Source organism: Populus trichocarpa, chromosome 17 (assembly GCF_000002775.5).
Source record: "Populus trichocarpa isolate Nisqually-1 chromosome 17, P.trichocarpa_v4.1, whole genome shotgun sequence".
NCBI lineage: Eukaryota > Viridiplantae > Streptophyta > Magnoliopsida > Malpighiales > Salicaceae > Populus > Populus trichocarpa.
The window spans coordinates 7,579,350-7,605,206 of NC_037301.2; the positions used below are offsets into that span (position 1 = coordinate 7,579,350).

General features: G+C 32.7%; 2 protein-coding genes across 2 annotated transcripts; one reads left to right on the forward strand and one right to left on the reverse strand.

The window, feature by feature from the left end:
- Window positions 1-2,608: 2,608 nt before the first annotated feature.
- LOC7496643 (serine/threonine protein phosphatase 2A 57 kDa regulatory subunit B' theta isoform-like) lies at window positions 2,609-7,840 on the reverse strand. The gene is given in 4 exon segments (XM_002323961.4): window positions 2,609-3,151; window positions 3,154-3,475; window positions 5,492-6,914; window positions 7,574-7,840. Coding segments are annotated over 3 exon segments (1,572 nt in total). The 5' UTR covers window positions 6,707-6,914; window positions 7,574-7,840; the 3' UTR covers window positions 2,609-3,116.
- Window positions 7,841-13,268: 5,428 nt separating this feature from the next.
- On the forward strand, window positions 13,269-18,901 carry LOC7496644 (glucose-6-phosphate 1-dehydrogenase 6, cytoplasmic). Its single transcript, XM_002323760.4, has 16 exons — window positions 13,269-13,443; window positions 13,681-13,900; window positions 14,013-14,098; window positions 14,473-14,530; window positions 14,619-14,805; window positions 15,460-15,617; window positions 15,704-15,772; window positions 15,967-16,025; window positions 16,320-16,356; window positions 16,664-16,735; window positions 17,026-17,173; window positions 17,333-17,428; window positions 17,650-17,720; window positions 18,013-18,128; window positions 18,332-18,377; window positions 18,460-18,901. Exons 2-16 carry the CDS (start codon window positions 13,727-13,729, stop codon window positions 18,625-18,627), a joined length of 1,545 nt encoding a protein of 514 aa, XP_002323796.1. The 5' UTR covers window positions 13,269-13,443; window positions 13,681-13,726; the 3' UTR covers window positions 18,628-18,901.
- The last annotated feature ends 6,956 nt before the right edge of the window (window positions 18,902-25,857 follow it).

A 25,857-nucleotide genomic window follows, 5' to 3' on the forward strand; every position in this document is an offset into this window, starting at 1 on the left:
ACGGAGAAAACCCTATAAAAATCAAATTTAATGTTGAAGGATCTGGATCTGTGACTCAAGTTATGAGATCGAGATTACTTTTTAGAAAGAAAATAAAAAACGATCAGATTTAACAAGGATTAAAATATCAAAACCTACGACCTTATTATGAAACTAAAATATCCTCATAGCAAATAAAAACAAATGATAAAACTTAATTTCTAACCAATTTAATTTTAAATGATAGAATTAAAAAAAATCAATAAAAAAAATAATATTTAAAGGAATGTGTCGTATCGTTAGAATTGCGAATTTAAAAACTAGCTAGAATCATCTAAGAATCAGACTGAAAGTTGAACTCACTTGAGAGAATCCAAATATGTAACAATAAATATAGTCAAAAATAAAATAAACCTCAATTTAGCCCTAACGTACTATCCCATTATCAATTGAGTTCTAAATGTTTTGAATTTATTAATTTTGCCCCAAATGTAATTAACATTAGATCCTTTCATCCATCCATCCATCCAATCTGCATGTGTTCGCTAAATGCTTTCATCCTCAATGCCTATGATTTCGCTAGTCTTTCCCTTTTTACATAATTTAGGATTTTGCTACAATTATCCATAACCCCCAACAATTATGGATAATTGTAGCAAAAATCCTAAATTAGGATTTGCTAATGTAAAAGAATAAAATTATTTATTTTTATATTTTTTATATTTATCAATATCATAAATTTATTTTCATTATAAATCTAATACAAATATTTTTTTAATTAATAATATAACTTTTTCATGATAATTTTTAATTTGAATGTAAGTTATCACAAATACAAAACATTAAGATGACTCTTATAAACTATGATTTTGATTTTTTTATGAATCTTGATATATTTTTTTTTATTTTCTTTGAACAAATCATCTTCATTATCAACTAATAAACATATTCATCAATTTTCTATTGAAAATAAAACTAAAAATAGAAAAAAAAATAATTTTCTATTAATTATGAACATACCCTAGAATTTTCCTTAAAAGTGAAAACTAATTTTGAAATCTTTTGAAAACTTCTTTTTCTTCGGTTCTCAAAACTTTTGGAGACCGAATCCTAATTTTTATTTCTTCTTTTTTCAAAAAAAAAAAAAAAAAAAACTTAACCGAAGAAGCTTATGCATTTCGGTGGAAACAAAAACAAAAAATGAAGACTGAAAAGAAGCTCCTCTCATCTTTTCTTTTCTTTTTTCATTTCCCCCCAATTTTTCAATGTCATCCCCTTTTCTCTTTTTTTTTTTAATCTTTAGTAATATCTAATTTTATGAGATAAAATTTTAAATTGCAGTGAAAACACAAGATTAGAAGAAAAAGGACTACAATGTAAAACATGAAGAAAATACAGGGAATCTTAAAGTTTTTAGAAATTTGATTTTGATCCAAAAGTTTATTTTATTTATTTTTTAGTTTTTGAATTAAAAAAAAACATTGGAGAAGACCATATTTTAGACATAAAAAAGAACGATTTTTATATCAATAGGTTTTTTTTATTGAGAAGAGTTTCAATAGAGATGGTATTTCTTTCTAAACTTAATGGAAAAAATTATATTGGGATCTATTTATTTTTTTATTTGTTAGAGTGATTTTGGGGTGTCTTGAATTATTAAGTGCTTGTGTTTTGGAGGTGTTTTTAGAAGAAAAAAAACTAAAAATTGAGTTTTTTGTTTTAAAATATTTAGATTTAAATTTTTCATTCACTAAAAAATTTAGATGATGACAAATCACCTATCACCCTCTAAAAAAATAATAAAATAAAATAAAAAACCATTTGTTATTAAAGCCAGGGGCATGGGCTTCATCCATCAATGGTTAACCTTTTTTCTTTCTTTCTTTCTATTAATTACATTTTACATGAACTAAAAAATTTATAATTCACCTACTAGCGCAATTCAATGAAACATTGCCTTTCTTTTATTTTTTTTAATTTTAAATTTTATTCTTCAATAACTTTTTTTTTATTTTTTATGTTGTAATGTTATCTTTCAATATTTCAATATTGAAATGGTTAAAAATTAAATTTTTTTTCAATTTATCTTTTATTATATTAATTGACCTTGTGACCCGAGTAATAAGGTTAGAAAGTTAATTTAGGTTGACTTAAATGGATTAATTGAAAATTGAATTTTATAATATGATTTAATGATCCGAGTTATATTTTTGACAAGCTAACATAAATTGATATTGTTATAATATTTTTTAAAAAATTATTATTGAATATACATCAAGTTTTGAGTTTATGAAAATGCTTTCCTCAAGCTCATGTGATTTTTTTTTCTAGAAAACACATTAACACCTAGATTTTTTTTTTCATTTAAAAAATCTAAATACAATATACTATCATCTTAATATATTTTTTAAAAAAATCATTTAATATATTAATAATATTTTTAAAAAAAATTTAATGTTAAATGGCCCGCAACTTATCGCATGCCAATAATCAGCTTAACACGAGACAATGATCAAGTGAATACCTAGCAAACCTGCCGTTTCACATTTTCTTCTCCTGATAAACTTATCGCGGGTTAATGGGCAGGCTCCATTCTACTTGGAGCTATTCTATTCTGCACTCTGCAGCATCTTCAACTTCAGCCCTTTTTATGAAATCAACGTTTTGGTTACAATTTAAAATAAGAAAAGAAGGGGGGGAGGGGGAAGAAGGGTTTGATGATAGCACACTCACCATTAAAACCAAAATTAATAATTTTACATGTACATAGAGTTGGAGTTCGAGCCTTTTTCATAACCCATTTGAAAACGTAGTCGACCATCAAACTGGCCAACTTTGCTCACAGAAAGTGCCCTTCAGATTGCTCTGCACCACACATTTGTCTTGTCCACCCAACCTCTTAGACGCAATTCACAAGTATAAACAAAATGCAGGTATTTTGCATGCAACCACGGCACCTTGAACTTGTGTCTTAATCATCTTAGCAGACCAGAAACTTTAAAGAAGCCAGTGAGCAAGGGAATCTATAACCAGCTATATATCCCACTTTCTTAAAACAACATCTCCAGCTATGGTTAATGGTTTGCATGCCAATTCCCAAGTTGAAGTTTCAAAATCACTAGCATGAGTCCAACTCTCTACCCAGATGGTGTCCGCCTCGTGATTTTGGGGAGATGAGCACTGGCTCATTACTTGCAGCTTTCATTGCAGCAATCTCCTCCAAGCGTTTCCATGTAGCTTCACGTTTCGACTTAATCTCATTCTCTCGTGATTCCTCTTTCTGAAACTTGAGTAAACACTCCTCAAAGAGTTCTGGGTCGATATCAGAAAAGATCTTGCGAACATTCAGTGTCAAGCTTTGTACTGCTTGATTCCAGTGCTGTCTTGCATTTCTCTCCAATGCCGGGAAGATGATTGGCAGTATGACTCTGCGATTCTGTTTGATTAGGTTCTCAATGTGATCATTGTTCCACAAGAACAGAGCCCTCTCTGCCACCTACAAATAAAGGAGTTACATGATTGAATGCGTACAGCATGGGATAACAACATACCAATAACCATACTATACTTTAGCACTGAACTGCATGTAAGCTTGTAACAAATTGAATGTGCAAGACAAAGGGGAGACAGAGACCAGTGCACTGATTATAATGCCACACAGCGTATATACTACTAAGTCTAAAACAGAAATGTTGAATGTAGAAAAAGAATGAAAGAAAACTCTAAACAGAAATCCAAGTTCATCTCAACAATGATATGATGTCAAAGAAAGAACAATTTTTTGGAGTTCTTCTGACTAAAAGCCTCTATCCAAGCACACAGTGGCATGACCCCTTTCTATACAAATCCTGAAATTAGTTCCATTGTGTGCTTGTGAGGGTGGGCATGTTGGATTGTGGGCTTTGTAAAGTCTCACATGAATGTATGTGGTTCTAGTTTAAATTTCAAGTTCTATTGCAATCACTGTAAAACATCTAAATTATACAAGAGCATCTGCCTTGCACGCAGCATTTTAAGGAAACAAGGGCCCCAAATTAATTAGAACTTTTATCTAGTCTATAGCTTGCAGGGACAGGGATAGATTTGGATAATGGTGTGGGGACAGGAATTGTATGATCCATCCTGAACCTGCCCCACTATGATTGCTAATAAGTTACAAACTGCTCCCGTTTAAGACAGTTTCCAGGTATGAAGAAAGCACAGTTGAGCTAAGAGGACAATTCCCCTAAATAAAACTTAACTTCTATATGCTTGATACCAAGTATATGTGATGGAACTTCATCAGCAACTCCTCCCTCAAAAGCAAAACTCTGCCCAGGGTACACTACGATATCATTTTCCATAATTCTGATCCACATAACTTCTTTTTAGTGCCTTCTAATTGTAGCAAGTCACTCTTTCATGAATCATCTTTAATCGATTCTCCATCATTTTCTCTGTGACTGGTGCAATCCACCCTCTACATATGTTTCTAACAATATGATCGGGTCTAATCATATATAAAGATTCACTTGAAGTAAATCAGCCTATCACTTATGATCTAAATCACAATTCCCACAAATTAAAGACAACAAAGAAAATCCTTTTGATTTCAGTTAAATCCTTTTATCACAGCATATATGCTGCCAAATCATTCCCTCCCACCACAGCCATCAGGCCCGTATGCTTTACATGATTCCTTACCATACAGAACAAGCTAAAATAAAGCAACCTCTATCAGGGGGCGTACATATGTGGTCCATGTATGATATAATTACTAAAGAATAACAGTCATTGTGCACACACTAAACTGCATATATTAAAGCTGCTTCATGGGGATTGTAGATGGTACCATAACCAAGTGACTGTCATCAACAAGTATCATTGAAGTGAATTATTAATAGCAAACAAAAACCATGGTCCGTCACTCCATCGTAACCCATATTTCATCCATATACAGAGTGATTGTTTCAAGCTGGTGTGATGATGGATTGGTATCAGAAACATTAACCAAGTGCATGACAGGAACAAGTCCGCTCATCCACAAGATATTCTTATAAAATGCATTCTGAAAACTCCATTACGGAAGGTTGCAGCTATAGCAATGTACACATAAACTTATAAAACATAATTAATCAGATAGCAAGCAACTACAAAAGTGCCACAACCCTCCTTTCCAAATCACTTATGTCAGGGTCCTGAATAATCAACAATTAAACATGAATCTGGGACTTGTATTGCAGTTTCTCGATGGTTCAGATTCTCAACAGAAATTACAAAAATCTTTATTTACAACTTTGAATATGCATTTTTGCTCACCATTACAGCACGCATTTGGCCTTAAAAATACTGTAAATAATGATTTATGCCTCAACTAGTTTCTCTGATACAACAATTCTGGCTAGAAGACCAATCAAGTAATTCAAATCATCTAAAGCTCATTAAAGTTTGCCATTTCCTTAAGAATTTTCATGAGGAGCAAAAAGGAGAACCAGTAACAAGTAAAAATTGACGAAATTAATAAACTACGAACCTGAAAATGCAAACTACACAAGCAACAGCGAATATGGCAGAACAAGGGCACCATACAGCGCTGGAAATCTGCTGGTTGTGTTGCTTCTAAAACTTCCTCCAACTCATTTAAGAACATAACCTCTTTCGAACTATTTGTGATTGGCCAATACTTCAGCATCCCCCGTATAACAGTATCAGCAAGCTTGCAGTCTTTCTCCACAAATTGAGTAATGCAGTATGATAATTGCTGGTGATACATTGGCAAGCATTTTGGTTTGTGAAGTGGAATGAGAGCTCGAACAAGGAAAAGCTTGTGCTCTTCTTTCAGAGGCAGAGCAAACCCATTGATTATACTTCCCAGAATCTCTAATAGCTCTGCAATCCCATTATGCTTCTCAGTTTCAAAAATAAAGCGATAGAAGATGTTATTAATTGCTTTCCTGATGAATGGCCGATGCACCATGAATTTCCCATATATACGATGCAAAACTGTTTTCAGATACTCCCTCTCTCTGGGATCCTCTGAATCAAAAAGATCTAACAACCTGAGAACAAATGAGTGATCAACGTACCTCTTCGCTAACTTTGCATCAGTTTCAGTCGACGCCACAAACCTCAAAAGAAATTCATAAACAACTTGTAAATGAGGCCATGCAGGGTCCATCAAAGGTTCGTCTTCCTCCAAATCAAAAGCTTCTAAAACTTTATTCTCACGAGGAGGAGAAGTGAGTGTTCTAAACAAATTTACAGACAACATCTTAACAATCTCTTGCATTACAGTTTCTGAGAACCTCCCATTGGCTGAAGAAACATAATCCACAAGCTCTGTCAAAGTTTGTCGCTTGATATCTTTTTCTTTAAGGTTCTTTGTAGGGTTATTGAAGTCGAACACAATGCAACATAAGTTTAGCTTTCTGATAAACAAGTTCGGCTTCTCAGAATTGGGAACATCTCTGAAACTAGGCAAGGCCTCATAAGGAATGGGTTGGTTCCCATTCAGCTTTGAATTCACAGCTTGTGAAAGCTTATTGCCATAACCTGATCCTAAATTTGGACCTGAATTAAAATCTGGCAGAGATGCAGCACTCAAGCTTCCATATCGGTTACTGACTAGATCACTGTTTCTTGAGCTTGTAGAAGCATTTGATGAGGAGGTAGATGTTCCACTTCCATCACGACTATCGGCTGACTTAGACGACTTCTTTGGGAGCCTATTGAGTATCTGTTTAATCATAACTTATAAGGCAACACGGCCTCCTTTTGCAGGACTTTTTGAACCCAATGCTAGTCGACAGGTCCTCCAAAGCAGAAGCAGCAATAGTGAAAGACAACAGGCAGAATTCGATGAGATGGAGCGGACAGAAAGGCGGCAGAGTAATCTCAGGACAGAACAAGTGATCTATGAATGAGATAATCCATCCTTAAGTGTCCAATCTTCGCCACTGTCACAGAACAACATTCAATTTCAAAAAATGTTTCAATCCAACTGGGAAAATCCCTTCCTGATCTCAAAACAAAGATTGAACTAACTTGAGCGTGCAAAAAATTTGGAACATTAAAAAGCCATTCCTAGATAGAGATACTATTACTTAGGTCAAATCAAATGAACGCCTTCTTTTTTTATCTCAAGCTATTAATAGTGCATTTTCCACTTCTAAACCCAAAAGAAAAAAGAAGATATAAACAACCTTTTGAGTTCTAGTAAGAAACCCAGATGCATTTTAACAAAGCAACAATTAGTTGGATTTTGATCAAATTCCATAGCAGTTGACTTATATAAAAAAATAAAAAAAAAGTAAGAGATAATCCTATTCACCTCTCTCTCTCAAACAGACACAAAACCACTCCCTCTGTTTACTTCAGCTCCTCCATGATAGACTAAGAATTCAGCTAGGTCAGAAGCTAACAAGATCTGGGTTTGGTCTAAAAAAGCAAAACAAACACTCTCAAGCAAGACAGCATACATAAAACACACAAAAAGAAAACAAATTAAACATTAAACTCACATTAAAAACCAGCAGATACAGCAAACATGGCAAAAGGGGGGAAGTAGCGAATCAGAGTAGACAAAAGAGGAAAGGTGATTTTCATCTATACTTACAGATAAAGTTACACACAATTTGGTCTTTCTTGTGTTCTCTTCGTGTATGTATCCATGTAAAAGAGGGAGGGAGAGAGATAGATGGGAATCAATCAAAGCAGAAAAGAAGCAGCAATCGCTGGTGGTTGTTTTTGCTGCTGCTGCTGCTGCTAAGTGCTAACTGTTGTTGTGTTTTGTTAGCTCAATTTTACTGTTATTGTTTCTTATTTTGCTTTTTTGCAAAGTTTCTTTCCCAGCATTTTCAACCTTAAAATCAAAAAACATTAATCTTCTGTTTTTATGTATTTAGTTTGTGGTTATATTCTTGTCTTCATTGTAATTTTCTCCACCCAACTGTTTGACCAAAATATACTTTACTTTTTAATATATTTTCATTTTCATCAACTGTGGTGACAAAGAAGGTCAGGGTTGAAATGGGAATTAGGTTTCAAAACCTCGATAAATCTTTACTGGACACGCGCCAGTGTCTGCGGTTGGGTCTTCCTTAACTTTCGGAAGCAAGCTGCATGTTTGTTTGTCTTCAAGAGTTGGGCCTCGAACTCCACTGTCCAGATCCAGAGTGGATCAGCCCAGGGATTAACTCGGATAAGTCATCAAAAAAAAAAAAAAAAGGCTTCATCCATTGGGAAATTACCAGCTTTCCAATTTTTTTTAATTGAGTATATTAGTTTTTATGTTTCCAATGTGAGAATTTTGAATTTTTTCTAACCATTAGATTGATCTCACTTCATTAATTAATTTTTATTTTTGTTAAATATATACAAGACGTAATTGTTAAATTGGTATGCCATTATATTGATGTGTCAGACATGGGCATGAGATTTTCACTTTATTTCCAATTAAGTATATGTATTTTTTTTATTATTATTTGAGTGTATGGATTTTAATTTTTTTAATTGAGTGTTTGTATTTAAAAAAAAAATATCAATGAGTGCTATTAATTTTGAAATCTAACATATAACAACTTTGCAATTTTATGTATCAACAAACTATAATTAATAATTAAAACAACCAAACTATTTAACAATTTATTTGAATTAAAAAAAACAACAAAAGGTATCAAAATTTTTGTTAAGCATAAATAAGTTAGAAAAAAAAATTAATGACAGGACTAAAAAAAATATAGGGTTTCAATGAAGCTTTGTATGGATGTATACACATAAGACAAAGGGATAAAAGATTTTATTGAAAAATTAGAACATATAAACTTTTTACCTTTTTTATAATTAGTGGTGAAAATTTGTTAGGTTCAGGGAAATTGAGTATTCTAAGTTTTATTATTTGGATAAGTCATTTTTTTATTATTTTATTCTAAATTGTTGTTATTGATTTTTAATTTTAGGGATGATTACAAACAAAAAAAATCCCTCTTAAGATTTGATTTTATTTTTACTTTTTTATTGTACTTTGGGAATTTACACTTAAAATTATAAAATTATAGATCAAACAAAATCTTAAAAATAATTAAAAGATGAGATTGCACTGGTATATAATATATGAAAGAAATTGATCACATTTATACTCACACTTATTTTTTTCTTTCTAGTCCTGATATGTATCTTCTAATATTCCCGATCTTTTTTTTAAAACCCTGGAAATTTGACCTATAAACACTATAAATTGTATATGAAAACTTATTTAACTTCATAGTCTAAGCTCCAATCAATTATTTTGTTCGGCCGGAACAGTGGAGAGTGACTCCACTGTTCACGTGAACAATGGAGTTTCACTCTCCACTGTCCGCAGGTTTGCGGAAAGCAGCTGAGAGCTGCTTTCCACAAACCTGCGATTTATTCCAAATTTTGTGTGGGTCCCATGTCAACAGTGAAATGCATTTTTATCATAACCAAACTTTCAGTTTGTGCAGTTTTCTTTAGAAGCAAAAGTTACCGCGTAAACAAACGGGTACTTAGTAGACATAGATTTCTATGCCTGGAGTGTTAGTTCTTTATTCTGTGATTTACGTAGTTTTTCTGTCTAACAGATAACCACACAAAAATAAAAGACATAGTTTACTATTTATAGGAAAATATGAAAAACTCTATAAATTGGAATATCAATTTTTTCTTTTAATAATATCCACATATTAATTCAGGATAATTTTAGAAATTAACTCAATGAAGTCGTTACTTGATTTTTCCAAGTTTAGAAATATAATCCATGTATTAATTATATTTTAGTCCTTAATTTCTAAAATATATTTTAATTAAGTCATACTTAATTAAATAATCTCAGTTTAATTTCTGACTAATGATTTTTAATGTGTATGACTCATTAGGTTCTTAATACGTTGGTCCAATATAAATTATAATCTAATTAAATAGAATTAAATAAATTCAACAATTTAATTTATTATAAATTCAACAATTGATTAGTTTATATTTGAAGATCAAGTACATCACCTAACAATGTGTTATGATCCTCTAATTATTAAAAAAATCATTAGTGCTATTAATTTTGAAATCTAACATATAACAACTTTGCAATGTATCAACAAACTATAATTAAAAATTAAAACAACCAAACTATTTAACAATTTATTTGAATTAAAAAAAACAACAAAAGGTATCAAAAATAATAAATTTGTGTTAAGCATAAATAAGTTAGAAAAAAAATTAATGACAGAACTAAAAAAAATATAGGGTTTCAATGAAGCTTTGTATGGATGTATACACATAAGACAAGGGATAGAAGATTTTATTGAAAAATTAGAACATATAAACTTTTTAACTTTTTTTTATAATTAGTGGTGAAAATTTGTTAGGTTCAGGGAAATTGAGTATTCTAAGTTTTATTATTTGGATAAGTCATTTATTATTATTATTTTATTCTAAATTGTTGTTATTGATTTTTAATTTTAGGGATGATTATAAAAAAAAATATTTAAGATTTGATTTAATTTTTACTTTCTTATTGTACTTTGAGAGTTTACACTTCAAATTATAGATCAAACAAAAGTCTTAAAAATAATTAAAAAATGAAATTGCACTCATATATAATATATAAAAAGAGATAGATTACACTCGCACTCGCACTCACACTCAACTTTCTCTTTTAGTCCAGATATGTATTTCTTGAAATTCACGATCTCTCTCTTACTCTTGAAATTTGAACCATAAATACTAGAAATTGCATATGAAAACTAGGGCTGAGCATTTTCGAGTCGTCCGGTTTTGGACTAAAATAAAAAACCAAACCGATTTTTTTTAAGTTTTTGAACCGAACCGAAAATCGGTTCCAACCGATTAATTTCGGTTCGGTTTGGTTTTTTTTCCCTTCCAAACCGGTTCAAACTGAAATTATTCCAGTTGCAAACAATATAGGAAGCAATTCCCAGCTGCAGCGCCTCCAACTTGTTCACAGTCCCAAAAAAATCTCTACGTCAAAGAAGACAACTAAAAATCTTCCTTGTTTGAGCATTCTGATGCTCTGTGCTCCGATCGCCCACAATTAAAACAAGAGCCTCCAAATCCAAAGCTTCTGCTACGCACAATAAAGATGTCATGTTTGTTGGCTGAAACTTGTATGAACAAATATGTCCAAACCCTCAGCCACACAAGCCAGCAAAAGATAAGAAACACAACAGGGGGGAAAGGGGGGGAATGAAAGGGAAAAAAATCCACCCCTTGACACTTGCCCACATCATGCATGCACCCCATAAAACCTGTAACTTTAGGTTTACAAAGAGTAAAGAGAGGGGAGAAAAATAAAAAATAAGAGATGCAGAGAGTAAAGGGAGGGAGAGAGATGCAGAGAGCAAAGGGAGTGGGGGAGGTGTGAATGTTACTTTAGGGTTAGAAAACATCCTATTTATACTTGCTTTTTTTTTTTTAAGTGCTGGCTGGTTGAAGTAGTTCGGATCGGTTCAGTCGGTTTCAGACTTTAAAAACTGAACCGAACCGGAAATTTTTTGTAATTTTTAAATCGGTTAATTCGGTTTTTTTTTCGGTTTGGTTTCTTCGGTTATTTTTTTTCTGGTTTTCTCGGTTTATTAGTTTTTTTACTCACCCCTAATGAAAACTTATTTGACTTCATAGTCTAAGCTCCAATCGATTAGAATCATCAATTTAATAAACGCTAAAATTTTTCTACAATTGAATGTTTAATCCAAGTACCTGCTTTGACAAAACCTCTTGCCCGCCATGAAACACAACAACCCTTGAGCACTATGAAAGTTCAATGGAAACATTTCAGAAGGTCTTATTGCTTTGAGATTGTGTTACACCTTACTGTTTGGAGTAGATTGTAAAGTTTCTTGTAGCAGATCAGACTAATATGGACGTGAAGAGGGTAAATTCATAAGGTCTTACTACTTTAGATATTGCTGTAAGTTCGACGATGAGTTCTAATGAAAGATGAAATGCAACAAATATTTCAAAGTGCATAGGAGTGATGTCAGGACAAGTTGATAAGCCTTTTGTTTCTAACCGGAAGCAACGTAGATTAGAAAGAGGAGACATAATTGTTAGATTTGTAATATCATGCATGTACGCATTAGAAACAATAAAATAAAATTATTTAGGAGTTTCTAGAATTATATTATATAAATTTAGAGTTGTTTAGAAATTTATTACATAAAAATCTGATTTTTTTGGGCTTTGAATAATTCTTTAAAGGCTGAGTTGTCGTAAACCACAATCTGGTTAATTGTCCGACCTCCAATAGTAATCCACACGAATCACCAGTGAGAAATCTCTATTTAGAGTGTTAGTTCTTCATTATGTGACTTATGTAGCTTACCAACCACACAAAAATAAAAAACATAATTTACTATTTATAGAGAAATATGAAAAACTCTATAAATTGGAATATCAATTTTCCCTTTTAATAATATCCACATATTCATTCAGGATATTTTTAGAAATTAACTCAATCAAGTCCTTACTTGATTTTTCTAAGTTTAGAAATATAATTCATGTATTAATTATATTTTAGTCCTTAATTTCTAAAATATATTTTAATCAAATCATACTTAATTAAATCATCACAGTTTAATTTCTGACTAATGGTTTTTAATGTGTATGACTCATTAGGTTCCTAATACGTTGGTCCAAATATAAATTATAATTCTAATTAAATAAATTAAATAATTTAATTTATTATCAATTCAACAATTGATTAGTTTATATTTGAAAATCAGGTGCATCATCTAGCAATGTATCATGATCATCTAAATATTTAAAAAGTCATTATTGATTTGACTTAACCTTTCAGTGATCAGTTTCTCAGTGTAATTAATATCCTTTCATCAATAATGTTCTGATTTAACATTAAAAAATATGATATGTCTATTATGTTAAATCATGTTTGTTCTCTAACTAACAATTATTGATTTTTTGAACAAGAGTTGAAAGTCTTTTCAAATCTCATTCTGTCTTGTTCGAGGATTTCTTAGTCAATATTATTTGAGAACAGATGCAATAATTTATGTAATTCATCTAGAATAATAAATTCTTTATTAATTACTCAAGTGCTTTCATATAATTAACGTTATCTTCAATATCTATCTTTTTATTACCTAATTAAAATAACATATAACTACATCAAAAATCATAATATTCTTTTCACTATAACACCTCATGAACGCGGAAAAAAACATGAGGGTAAAAATTAACCAGTACTGTACGGTTGGTCGTCCGCGCGGCCAAAGACAAAACAAGAGTTTGGTGAGCAACGCAACGAGGGCAAATCCCATGAAAATATTTTTACGGCTTTCTGTGCCCCTTTATGACTTACGATATAGAATATAGATATCTCCTCACCAACTCCTATAATATTTGCAGAAAACGTTACACCAAAATCTGGGATCAACTTTGTCACTTCTTGATCTCTATCATCTGATTAGATTCGATCCATTCCCCATATTTCAGGTTTGCATTCTTCTTCTTCTTCTTCTAATTTTAATTGAAGATCCCTTGAGGCTCTTTGTCTAATGGTTTCCTTGGTCCATTTTATTAGTTAAGCTTTTGTTTCATTTCTTTTATAGAACAACCACGTTTTGACTTCGATGAAACCCAAGGAAAGAAACAGAATTCTAAGTATTTTGTTGCTTGGTCAAAACGAATAACCTTTGCTTTGTAGCTAATATTTTTGTGTTACGAGAACAGATCACAAAAGATAGTGAGAGGAGGCAAATCTTGATATATCAAAGACATGGGATCAGGTCAATGGATGGTAGAGAAGAGATCTAGTTTTAGAAGTGATTCATTTTCAAAGGAATACGAGACTGTTCCCGAAACTGGGTGCCTCTCAATTATTGTTCTTGGTGCTTCTGGTGATCTAGCCAAGAAGAAGACTTTCCCTGCTCTCTACAATCTTTATCGCCGGGTAAAATAGAGGGCAATCCTTTTGCTTGCTAATTTTGAAACTAATAATTGAATGGTCTCTGGTGAATTTAGAGAAGTTCGATTGATCTTTTATTTGATGGGATGGTGGGCAGGGATTTCTGCAATCAAATGAAGTTTACATTTTTGGATATGCAAGGACCAAGATTTCAGATGATGATCTCAGAAATCGAATCCGTGGGTGAGATATCCTGCCTTGCATCTGTATTGTTTTTTGAAGTCTATGTGCTTGCTTCATGCTTGTGCGCATATGCTCTCGGAAATGTGTGCGATTTTAATTTAATTAACAGTGATAGAGAATAATGGGCAAGCTGATATGATTTGTGAAGTTCACATCGAACATACAAGCAAGAAAGTAGGAGTTGTACTTCGTGACTGTGGCTTCTTGTTTTTCCCTTTTGCTTCTTTGTTTGTCATTTTGTCAGTTCATTGGTCGATGGTGCTAAATACTACCTTTCAAACTTCCATATAATATTTTGGTGCGATTTTTTTGCTGAAAGTTATTGATAAGTTTAATGAATATGGAAAATGATTGGCATTGAACAATCATTGCAGATATTTTGGCAAAGATGCTTCAGAGCACTCTGAAGATGTATCAAAGTTCTTGCAACTGGTGAATCTAGCTCTTTCTATGCCTTTTTTTATTTATTTATCTGTTCTGGCATGCACCAATACGATATTAAGCTTTTGCAACTTTGCAGATTAAATATGTAAGTGGTTCTTATGATACTGAGGATGGCTTTCGGCTATTGGATAAGGAAATTTCAGAGCATGAAGTATCAAAAAACAGTGCAGAAGGATCATCTCGAAGACTATTTTATCTTGCACTCCCCCCATCAGTGTATCCACCAGTCTGCAGGATGATCAGAAAGTGTTGCATGAATAGATGTAAGTTTTTCTGATCCAGTTTGCTTGTGTGGCTTCCAATATCAGAAGGTAGATTTTTTTAGGCATTTACTTCATAAAGTCCGATATTTTCTCTTTTTATAATATCCTCATTTACATCTGGTATTTATTGGAAGAAGATAATAAGCACAATGAGATATTCATTTGGTCCAGTCATGTTGATGGTTAAAAGAATTTGAATGATAGCCATTTTGGGAACTATGAGAAAAAGAAAAAGAGAACTGACATTTTTGCAGATACTGACAATCAAGTTACCTTTTTTGACCTTCTTGCTTTTGCTTAAGAATGTTTCTCATCAGGGGCTCTTAAAACTTTTCCTGATTGGCAAAAACTGGAGGCCCCATTGTTATACTGAGCCATCACTGGATCTGTAATGATGGAGAATCTTATGTGTTTGTTTCAATTTATCCCTCTAAATGAGATTTTCTTATCTTGTAGCTACTTTCTTAACATCGTTTAATTCATCCTTGAAAGCTAATTGAACTTGCCCTTTTTCTTGTTTAGCCTTGGTTAGATAAATTTGCTAGACTTGACAAAATCATCAGTTTAAGTAGCTGTGTTAACTTTCCAGTGTTCATGCAGACTGGAACTTCTTGCGTTGATTTTATTGACTGCTGTTCATGTAATCCTTTCCAGCTGATCTTGGTGGATGGACTAGAATTGTCATTGAGAAACCTTTCGGCAAAGATTTGGAATCTGCAGAAAAACTCAGTGCCCAGATTGGAGAGTTGTTTGAGGAACCACAACTTTACCGAATTGATCATTACTTGGGAAAAGAATTGGTGCAGAACTTGGTAAGATACATAGAAGTATCTAGCATTCATTGTTCATCAAGGTTGCTATCTCTTCCTAATCATTTTTTGTTGCTTGTATTTTGTAGCTAGTACTCCGTTTTGCAAATCGCTTCTTTTTACCTCTTTGGAACCGCGACAACATTGACAATGTACAGGTGAGCATCTTTTGTCACTGTGTGCCAAACAAAACTAATGCTAATAGTGGGGATGTGACACACTTTTTAGCTATGAATTTATGCCTTTCAGTGGTCATCTCATAACATCAAATTATGAGTCTTATTTACCAAAGTATCTGTTCATTAAAAGCATTGCATCATAAATTTCAATCTTCATCTCCTTTGTTTTCCAGATTGTGTTCCGAGAAGATTTTGGAACAGAAGGCCGTGGTGGATATTTTGATGAATACGGGTATGCTCTGTAAACACCTGTTCACATACAGTCCATAGAGCAGGATCTCTTACCAAGAAACCACACCTTTTCTTCTTCAGGACATATTCGTACTGTTATAATATGTAGCATATTTAATTTTACTTTCTTTATGTAGTTTTTCTTTTTAAAATCTTTGATCAGTATCTTCTAGCAAAACTGAGGGTAAAATTTTCTTGAAAATGCAGTTTTGGGTTATGGAACCTTTTGTTTTCTGATAATTTATATTGTGAAGTTCTCTGGGTGACAAGTTTTAATCTTGTTTTTCTGCGGCAGGATTATCCGTGATATTATTCAAAATCACTTATTACAGGTATGGGCCATGGCTTTAATCTGGACTATTATATCTTCATCATCTTTTTTGGAGTCTCAATATCCCCTGAATATAGGATAAGCATTTTTCTGGACCATTCTGATATAAGAGTACTGTCTACTTTTAGAATTTAGTTTGTCATACGAAATAGCTCAGCCCTGTACTTAGACTGATCTTTTAAGCATTCATGTCCTGAGCAAGTTACATATTTTTTATTCTCCAGCATCACCATGCAAGAGAAAATTATGAGAATGGAAAGGAGTTTCATTTGTGGCTAATCTATCAATCAATTTTCTTCTCGTCACAGGTTCTTTGTTTGGTTGCCATGGAGAAGCCCGTTTCTCTCAAACCTGAACATATCCGGGATGAGAAAGTGAAGGTGAGTATCTTTTGACTCAATTAGTTTTGAGAGTATCTCATTCCATGATCACCTGATATTTGTAATCTGAAAGGTCTTCAATGATAATCATGAACTAAGATGCTTCAATAACTTAGTTCCTTGACAGATGAAAAACATTAATCATCGATCCTCTTAGGTGTCCATTTAGAGAAAAGCCTGTAGTTTAGAATTAATTTTCGTTGTGATATTATCTGTTCCTTCAAAGGTTGGTGCTCTGAGCCTTAAGAGTACCTATTCCATTCAAATGCTGACTGCACAGTGACATTCAGGTTCTTCAATCAGTACTTCCAATCAAAGATGAAGAGGTTGTTCTTGGACAGTATGAAGGCTACAGAGATGACCCAACAGTTCCTGATCACTCAAATACCCCAACATTTGCAACTGTTGTTCTGAGAATACATAATGAAAGATGGGAAGGTATATTTCCTTTAGGATCCATTTACTCTGCTATTTACAGAACATTTTCACAGTACAGTGGAAGTGATTTCTGAATCTCTTGGAACCTTAGATATACTTTAGACATCAGATTGCCAAAGCAATTTGTTCTCATTGCTATTGCCATACTTTGTTTCTCAGGGGTTCCTTTCATACTAAAGGCCGGGAAAGCATTGAATTCAAGGAAGGCAGAGATACGTGTTCAATTTAAGGATGTTCCTGGTGATATATTCAAATGTATGACTCTTGAAATTTAGAGTTCTGCATCACTACTTCCTCCATGGTTTATGTTGATTCTGAGCTTTGGAAAAGATTTTATAAACCGGCTAATTTTATAAATTATAGTGGTGTATTTCAAAGTAATTTTGTTCTTACAAACTAATTTATCTGCTGCTCCCAAATCATTTAATTTGCTCCCAACAAGCATCTTGTTACTTGACTTATATCTTACTTTGTAGGTCAAAAGCAAGGAAGAAATGAGTTTGTGATACGCCTGCAACCCTCAGAAGCCATGTACATGAAACTTACGGTATGTGTCTAATTTGGTAATTGTATGCAAAGCTTTATCCTTTGTTAAATTGCACGAATGTTTTGTCCAATAAAATTGGAAATTGGTGCTAAAGAGAATGTAGATGACATTTTCTGAAAAATTATTCTGCCATGTGTTCACAAAATTATAGCTGATCTAAAAATAGGTCCAAAGTATAAGGTTAAGAATATGATCTGAATGCACGAGACATGATAAATCTATAATTGGAGATTACATGAATATTTAGCTATCCTTGTGCTTATCTCTGAATTGCTCGATGTCTCTCATGCAGGTGAAGCAGCCTGGACTTGAGATGTCTACTGTTCAAAGTGAACTAGACTTGTCATATAAGCAACGTTATCAAGGGGTTGCCATCCCGGAGGCATATGAACGTCTGATTCTTGACACGTATGATTCATGCCTTTTGTTCATTTTTTTCTGACAATATTTTTTAGTGCTGCTTTTGTCATGAGAGTCCAGAAAGATGCATCGAAGTCTAATGAGCTTAAAAGGGTTGGCGTAAGCTACGAATGAAGGATATAACAGTAATTGTTTTACAAAAGCAATAGCAATAACAAAATTGATAACTAGTGTGGTTTTTGGTTTTACAGAATTAGAGGTGATCAGCAGCATTTTGTTCGCAGAGATGAGTTGAAGGTAGGTTTTGTTTTAACTTGGTAAAATATCTTGACTGAAATGGGATTTCAAAATCTGATGGTTGCTTCATTCTAATCATCAGGCGGCATGGGAGATTTTCACACCCCTTCTGCATAGGATTGATGATGGCGAGATGAAGCCATTGCAATACCAACCAGGCAGCCGAGGTCCGGTCGAAGCAGATGAGTTGTTGGCAAAAGCTGGTTATGTTCAAACACATGGCTATATCTGGATTCCTCCCACATTATAGAAATGCAGCCTGCCTGGAACAATCCTTCGTGCGGTTTCCCTAAGATGAGTATTTCTAGAGCCCGTTTGTAATGCTCGTATAATATGTAGTTATGAAATCCCACCTTTAATGGTTTATGTACTTCGGCCTTCAGTTTAGCATGCCGAGAGAATTTGCTTTGACATGTAAGCTTGAACAGCCCTCCACTTGAAATATGTATCTGTTGTGGTGTGCATTTTAAGTACTTGAGGAAAATAAGGAAATAAAATTGCTTCAAGCCATTGCGAGAGTATAATGCAAATCATCAGAATTTTGTTTTTACCTTTGAATCTCTAATTTTCTCCTGAGCTGCACATCATTTTGAATGCTTTTTTTAAATGGAGCTTTACTGCTACTGTGAAGCTCTTTTTTTTTTTTTTATTCAATTCAGCCCCCATTTTTTATTCCATTAATTCTCTTCTTTGTTTTTTGTTTTAAATTTCAATTTCTTCTTGATTTCATGAACAATTTTTTTTTAAAAAATAGTTTGAGTTGATTTTAAACTTGTGGTCAAGTTGAATCGATTATGTTGAGATAATTTTCATACAATTTAATTTTAAATTTAGACCTAGCAAAGTTTTGAGTCAAGAGGCTTTATTTGTTAATCCCATAAATTTTATTTCAATTTTGTTCTTATGTTTTTTTTTTATTAGTTGGTCAGGTTGTCTTTGAATTGGTCAAGTTAATTGAGTCATATCGGTGTAATTTTTACATGGTTTAATTTTAAACCCGGGTTAGGTAAGAAATTAGATCAAAAAGTGTTTTTTATGTTAATTTCATTATTTTTTTAAAAAATCCATCCTCATTTGTTTTACTGGTTAACTAGTTGTTTTTTAATCAGTAAAGTTAATTATATCATGTCAAATTAATTTTTATATATTTCAATTTTAAACTCGGGTTAAAAAATTAGAGAGGTAGTAGAACTTCACATGTTAAGTCCTTTTGATTTAATAATAATATCAATTAATTTTCTTTTTATAATTTAAATATATTTTGTTACTTTCAAAAACTATTTTTTATCTTACTCGCAGCTGAGTGCGTCGTGTAAATTAGTATTTTTATGTAATAGGGCATGTGCTCTTGTCATGAAGGGATTATTTGACTTGCAATATGGTTCCAATAATATGGTATACCTTAGTCCTTGCGAAAAAGAAGAGTCACTTCATGGATAGTACCATATTCCACAATTCCAACCAATCGCAAGCTGTAAAAGAACGCAAATTAGTGTCCAGAAGTAATAAAGGAGTTAAAGCTAGCAATAGGAAGAACAAATTGATGTGGAAAGTACTGTGCCTGACTAAAAGGAAGGCTCCTCAAAAGATTCTTAATTTGATGGGGGAGCATATTGGGCAAACTTGCGAAAATGAGGAAGAGATCATGGATGATTTAGATGAGTGGTTTGTCAAAGAGTCTGATTCAAAAGATAAGGGCGAGGAGGACTGTGATTTTTATGGCGCTAAGTTTTCATACGAGGAATACGTACCAGGTAGTGCTGTTAGTCGATGATGATGATGATGATGATGATGATGATGATGATGATGATGATGATGTTCTCTCAGTTCATTGATAGCAACCACACTTTAATCCAAGTTGTGGCTTGGGTTCGAATTCCAAAGCTGTTTATAGAATGAATTAAACCCTCCTAATATCATTTTAAAGAGTTTTCCACGAGGTAACTAACTTCATGCGCATGAAGGGTCCAATATATACGTGCTTGAAGCGCAAGAACAGCCCAGATTTACACAATCATGCAGTACTGGCTACTGCACTCATCAGCATGCACGGACCAAGAAATTAATAACACAACTAATTCGATCCGTTAATCTGGATCTCCATGATCAGTAACATCTCATAGCTAGGGTTATGTATCTATATATCAAGTACGGAGAGGAATGCTTCGTCAAGATCCAACCCCACCACTCTGATTTGTGCTGAGAAAAGAAAGAAGAGTGAGATTGGATCAGATGATGACAAGAAATGCATGGCGTTTGAAATCCAAGAAAACTTGAGGGTAGAAGCTGATGGACCATAAAATGAAGGCAATCCATCCAAATGTTTGGTATGTAATTACCAGCTGTATTCCATCCCTCGGTGCCATTAATCATTCTCCTTGCTTTATCGTCTGGAATCCACAGAGAAGAGAAGCGAGGGAGGATTCATTTACATGCAGTGCACGCACGCACGCTCTCCTTTTCAGCTCTTATAATTCGTCAAGGATGCTCATGACCCAATTCATCATCACCGTCCGTATGTTGCTGTGGTGGCATGGAAGGACATGAGGGGTCGCTTTTTAGGCTCCGGCCTGACTTCTTCATTTTGACATTTTGTTCGGGCAGCGTTAGTCAAAAGTCAACGAACGAGGATGGTTGCATGGGCACATCCATGCAGAGCTAGTGAGTCCACATTCCAAGAATCCTATTTTCTCTGTTTAAATGGGGGGAATTCTTTTACAGAAGAATTGCTTAAATGGGAAATTACAAAGAATCTCAAATATCCAATTAAATTATTTTTCCATATCATATTTAAAATATTAATACCAATCTTTGTTATATAGTTCGATTTTTGAGTTTTCTTTCTTCTTCTTTCCCTCTTCCCTACCAATAAATTTATCCTATAATGCAAAGCATTTTAGTCTATGAACTGCACATCTATTTATTTGGCCATACTTTTTCACCCCTTCAAGAAATCATGTAAAGTGTTACCATGAAATTCATTACCGCATAGAGACTATTCTATCGATCATGATCGTTAGCACTAAAATTTTAATTAATGGATGATATTAAATAATAATAAAAAGGAGCCTTTCTTGTAAGAAGATGCTCCAGGCATGAACTCTAGGTAGTCTTCATACATTTTCCTCTTTGCTTGTCTCCATGTTTTCAATAAAATTTCTAAGTTTTTAAATAAAATTTCTAAATCTCCAACCAAATCTCCATATTTTAAATATCTTAATGTCTCTAAATAAAATCTCTTGTCTTTAAAAAAAATCTTCATGTCTCCAAACAAAATCTTCACAATGAGATTTCCATGTCTTTAAATCTTCAATAAAAATCTCTATGTCTCTAAACAAATCTTCTAGAAAGAGATTTCCAAGTCTCTAGTAAAAAAATTCATGTTTTCAAATAAAATTCCCATAACAAGATCTCTATATCTACAATGAAATATACATATTTCTAACGAAGATTTTCATGTCTCTAAACAAAATCTTCATATTAAGACCTTCATATCTCTAATGAAGTCTCCAACAAAATCTTCATGTCTCCAACAAAATCTTCACGTCTCCATGCAACGTTTCCACATACAATGCTTTGCCACTACCACACAAAATTCTCCATTTATAAAGATATTTTCTAACCAAAAAAGCACAAGAGATGCTAGTAGTGCTCTACAGTTTAAGAAGAAAATATGTGTTATTCTTTGCAATTACATACAAATTCAAAGATTAAAGGGATGACAGTGCAAAAACAAAGAAGACTACAAACTTTGGTCAACCTAACCAAGTCTAGTTGGGCCAACCCAGTTAGACTGGTCACCCCGTCTCCAGTTTGGTTAGGCCAACCAAACCAAACTGCTCTCAAATCTGGTTGGCCAACCCAACTTGACTAGTCCTCTTTGTTTCTACTAGTCCCATGAGCAGTTCAAGGTACCCCCACCAATTCAAGATAATATACACTAGCTTAAGGGACTGCTCTCCAATCTAACGGACTACTATGTAACTCAAGCAGTCACTTCAAATTAGTCCTTGTACAACCATCTTTGGATTGATTCCTCTGATGAGAGTTTTTTTTTTATAAAAAAACATGTAATTTCCACACACCATAGTGCAAAGTCACGACCTTTAAGAAAGTTAGTATAACGTTGCACTCTCTTATGCTTACACATGAATTATCGATATGACACCTACTTTTCTTGTCAATTGTTATCTCCCTCTGATTTGTCTCCTTAAAGAACGCTTTCTTTTCTCGTCAATAATTATCTCTCGCCAACTTGTCCGCTTAATAAGCATCAACTTTTCTCGTGATCACCAACCTTTCTACCATTGACACAACAACCAATAAGCTTACAAGAAAAATAATCATCCATCATTGCTCCACTCTCCATGAGAGTCATTACTTCACTCTCCAATAGGTAAGCTCAAGTGAACAAGGTGTATAAATAGCTCGAGTCATTAGGTAAATAATTTATTCAATAACTACACAAGAAAAAACATAATTCTACAAGAACAACCATATGTTCTTCACTTTTCTTCTTTTTCCAATACATTATTTCTCAACCTACATTTACTAACTTAAGCATCAAAGAGTCTTCTATTCTGAGAGGAGACTTGTATTTTTAGGAGATAGTGGAATGACCAAGTCTAGTCAGCTCATCGGCTTGTCAAATAGTGATCAAGTCCAGTCACCTAGTAGCCTAGTTAGTAACCTTATCAAGTCCATCACCTAGTAGCCTAGTCTTGTAACCTTATTAGCCCATCAACCAGTCATGGAAAAACTCAAATTCAATTTGAAGTTTTTTCAATTTCATAAATAAACATAGTCTTAGCCAAACTAAATAGTTTAAGAGAAACCTCAAATTTTATCCTTAATTTAATATTATATTATCAATGGAGTTTTAAATCTCTTTAATTTTATCAAAATATCTCAAATATAATCAACATTAGAGATAATGTCACTCCTTAATCTATCCATTGTTAGTGACAAACCAATGGTTAAATAATTATGTCCCATTTACAATATTTGATTTGCTTGCACTATTAAATCCTTTAATCCAATGTGCTTGATATAACTATGCTACCAACACATGTAATAAGACAATAATGTGCCCTCATGATATAGGAGTGACAATTTCACACATCCCATTGAGTTTTTTGTGTCATTCATTCTTGTTAGATTGGATTTTTATTTGGTTTCATCGAAAACAAACCAAATTAAGATGGGTAAAATTTGATCTAGTTAGATCAAAGTTGGGGTGTGAAAGTGAGGGATGGGTTCATCCGACCAGGCTTTAGTATGGTTTTTTAACCTATTTTTTTTTATTTTTTAATTTGTAATTTTGATTTTCAATATAATTCATTGATTTTTATCTTATGATTCATGAAGAATTTTTGTGGTTTCATAATTAGATTTGAAGTTTCAACTCATTTTTATGATTTTGTGATTCATGATGAATATAAATGTAGTTTGTTTTCAAACTTACATTTTTTATTTTTTATTTTGATTTTAAAAAGAAAAAAATGGATCAAATATAGTACCAATATTGGGTGGAGAGAAAGTTCTTCATCTGATCCGATCCAATTGAATTAAAGGCATAGACTTATAATGAATTTATATATTTCAGGGCAGTGATGAATAGAGCAAAATCTAATTCCAACCTGATTCATTGTTATTTCTATTTTGAAATGGCAATTGACAATGGAAGAAATTAGGGACTCAAATAAGAAGAAGAGGAAGATTAGAAGGATTAACACAATTTTGTACAAAGATGTCACGAAACCTAGGAGTTACTAACTATTTAACTTGTGTTTCTCCGCGGATCGAATTTTTTTTTATAAAAAATATATATACTGACTTTTATGACGTGTTTTTATACATAATCTCAAGTAGAACTCAAAAAGTTTATGCATATATTTGATTAAATAAATTGAGAACTATTATGCAACAAAACAATTATCAAGTCCGATCCCTACCTAGCCGAAATAAATCAGTCAAACTCATAACCTGGATTATGAACTTAATTGTGTTCAACAATTATTATTTTTTATAATCGTTGATCTAAAATAGACACTTATAAAATTAAAAATCAGTAAAATATCAAAGTGATTGGTAAAAAAAATCAAATTGAAATAAATTACGTTAATTAATAATCAATCAAATATTAAGTGATGAAATTGAAAAAAAAATAAGAAAGAGAAATTAAAAAAATACAATTATAATGGATAAAAAAAACTCAGTCTCTCGAGATAGAAAGGCCCAAAGCTCCTAGGCCTGGAGCAACCCACAAGCCCAGACCTTATTTTTTTTTAATTTTCTTAAAAGGTGGACAACAAGTCTTTTGGTCCTTAATAATTTTTTTTTAAAAAATAGAAGCGACACATCGTCTCTACTAAGGTTGCCACTAGTTTGTTTCAGACCAAACGAAACTCATTTTAAATATATTTTGACCTGAAAAAACCAGAAAAACATCCTGAGCATCTTGTAAAACATATTCATAGTTTCTAACAACTCAAAAATTATCTCTAAAACCTACAATCAACCTGAAACCAAAATTCTTTTCGGGTTCAAATCCACCATTTCAGGCAAGTTTAAGGAAAAACAACACATTGTCTAAACTTTACTCATCAAAAGGAATCCATTGAAACTAAAATCACTCATTTTTATTGCTAGAATTGGTCTCAACCGAAACTTTTTCTCTTTACTACTAAAAACCAATCGTTCTCTCTCTTCTTTCAAACAAGAGACCAAAAAATTAAAGAAAATAAAGTTTGGGATCAAAATTAAATTTCATAATTTGTAGGGATTAAAAGCTTATAATCTGAAAAGTTAGAGGACTAAAGTGTATATTTAGCTCTAATTTAGAAAAACCATCTTTTTTTACCATGTTTTTCTAGAATATCTTTGAATCTTGCTCTTCCTTAATAAATTAACTTTAATTAGCCATCAATTTAGGCTTATGAAGGTGCAATAAAAAAAAAAGAATTTAAATTTCTTGATGAACAATAGGATAGGAAACAGTCTCTTCCCATCATCTTTTAAAATATTGCTCAATTATTATTTTAATAAACAATGGAATGACCTATGTCCAGTATGTTTTAGTGGATCCAAATTACAATGTCATAAAAGTTTTCGCCAAAATAAGCCTCAATTTTCCATAAAAGACCATTTTTTAACAATTTTATAAATTTACAAATATGAATGAAGACAAATTGAGACTTGCTTTGAAAACCTTCAATGAAAGCGGTAATGGTCACGTTCAAATCAAATGCAAAGCAAGGAAAAGCTTATAATTTTCATTAACAGTATATCGTCTAATGTCAATTATATTAGGAGCAAAATTGATAAAATCAAGATGTTTGATACTCAACTGATAAATTAGGGACCAAATCTAAGCGGTCCCTATAGTTTGATCACTGCGGGTGCGTCTCCAGTTTCGTCAATCATTCTTTGTATACCCCACCATGTACAAGGCTGTGAACCAAATTATCAAAACAAATAC

What these genes read in the sequence shown, in the direction of transcription:
- LOC7496644 (XM_002323760.4), top strand. Translation starts at nt 13,727, where the DNA reads ATGGGATCAGGTCAATGGATGGTAGAGAAGAGATCTAGTTTTAGAAGT. An exon ending in TCCGGGATGAGAAAGTGAAG is followed by an intron (nt 16,736 to 17,025) that starts GTGAGTATCTTT and finishes AGTGACATTCAG; the next exon opens with GTTCTTCAATCAGTACTTCC. An exon ending in TTCGCAGAGATGAGTTGAAG is followed by an intron (nt 18,378 to 18,459) that starts GTAGGTTTTGTT and finishes TCTAATCATCAG; the next exon opens with GCGGCATGGGAGATTTTCAC.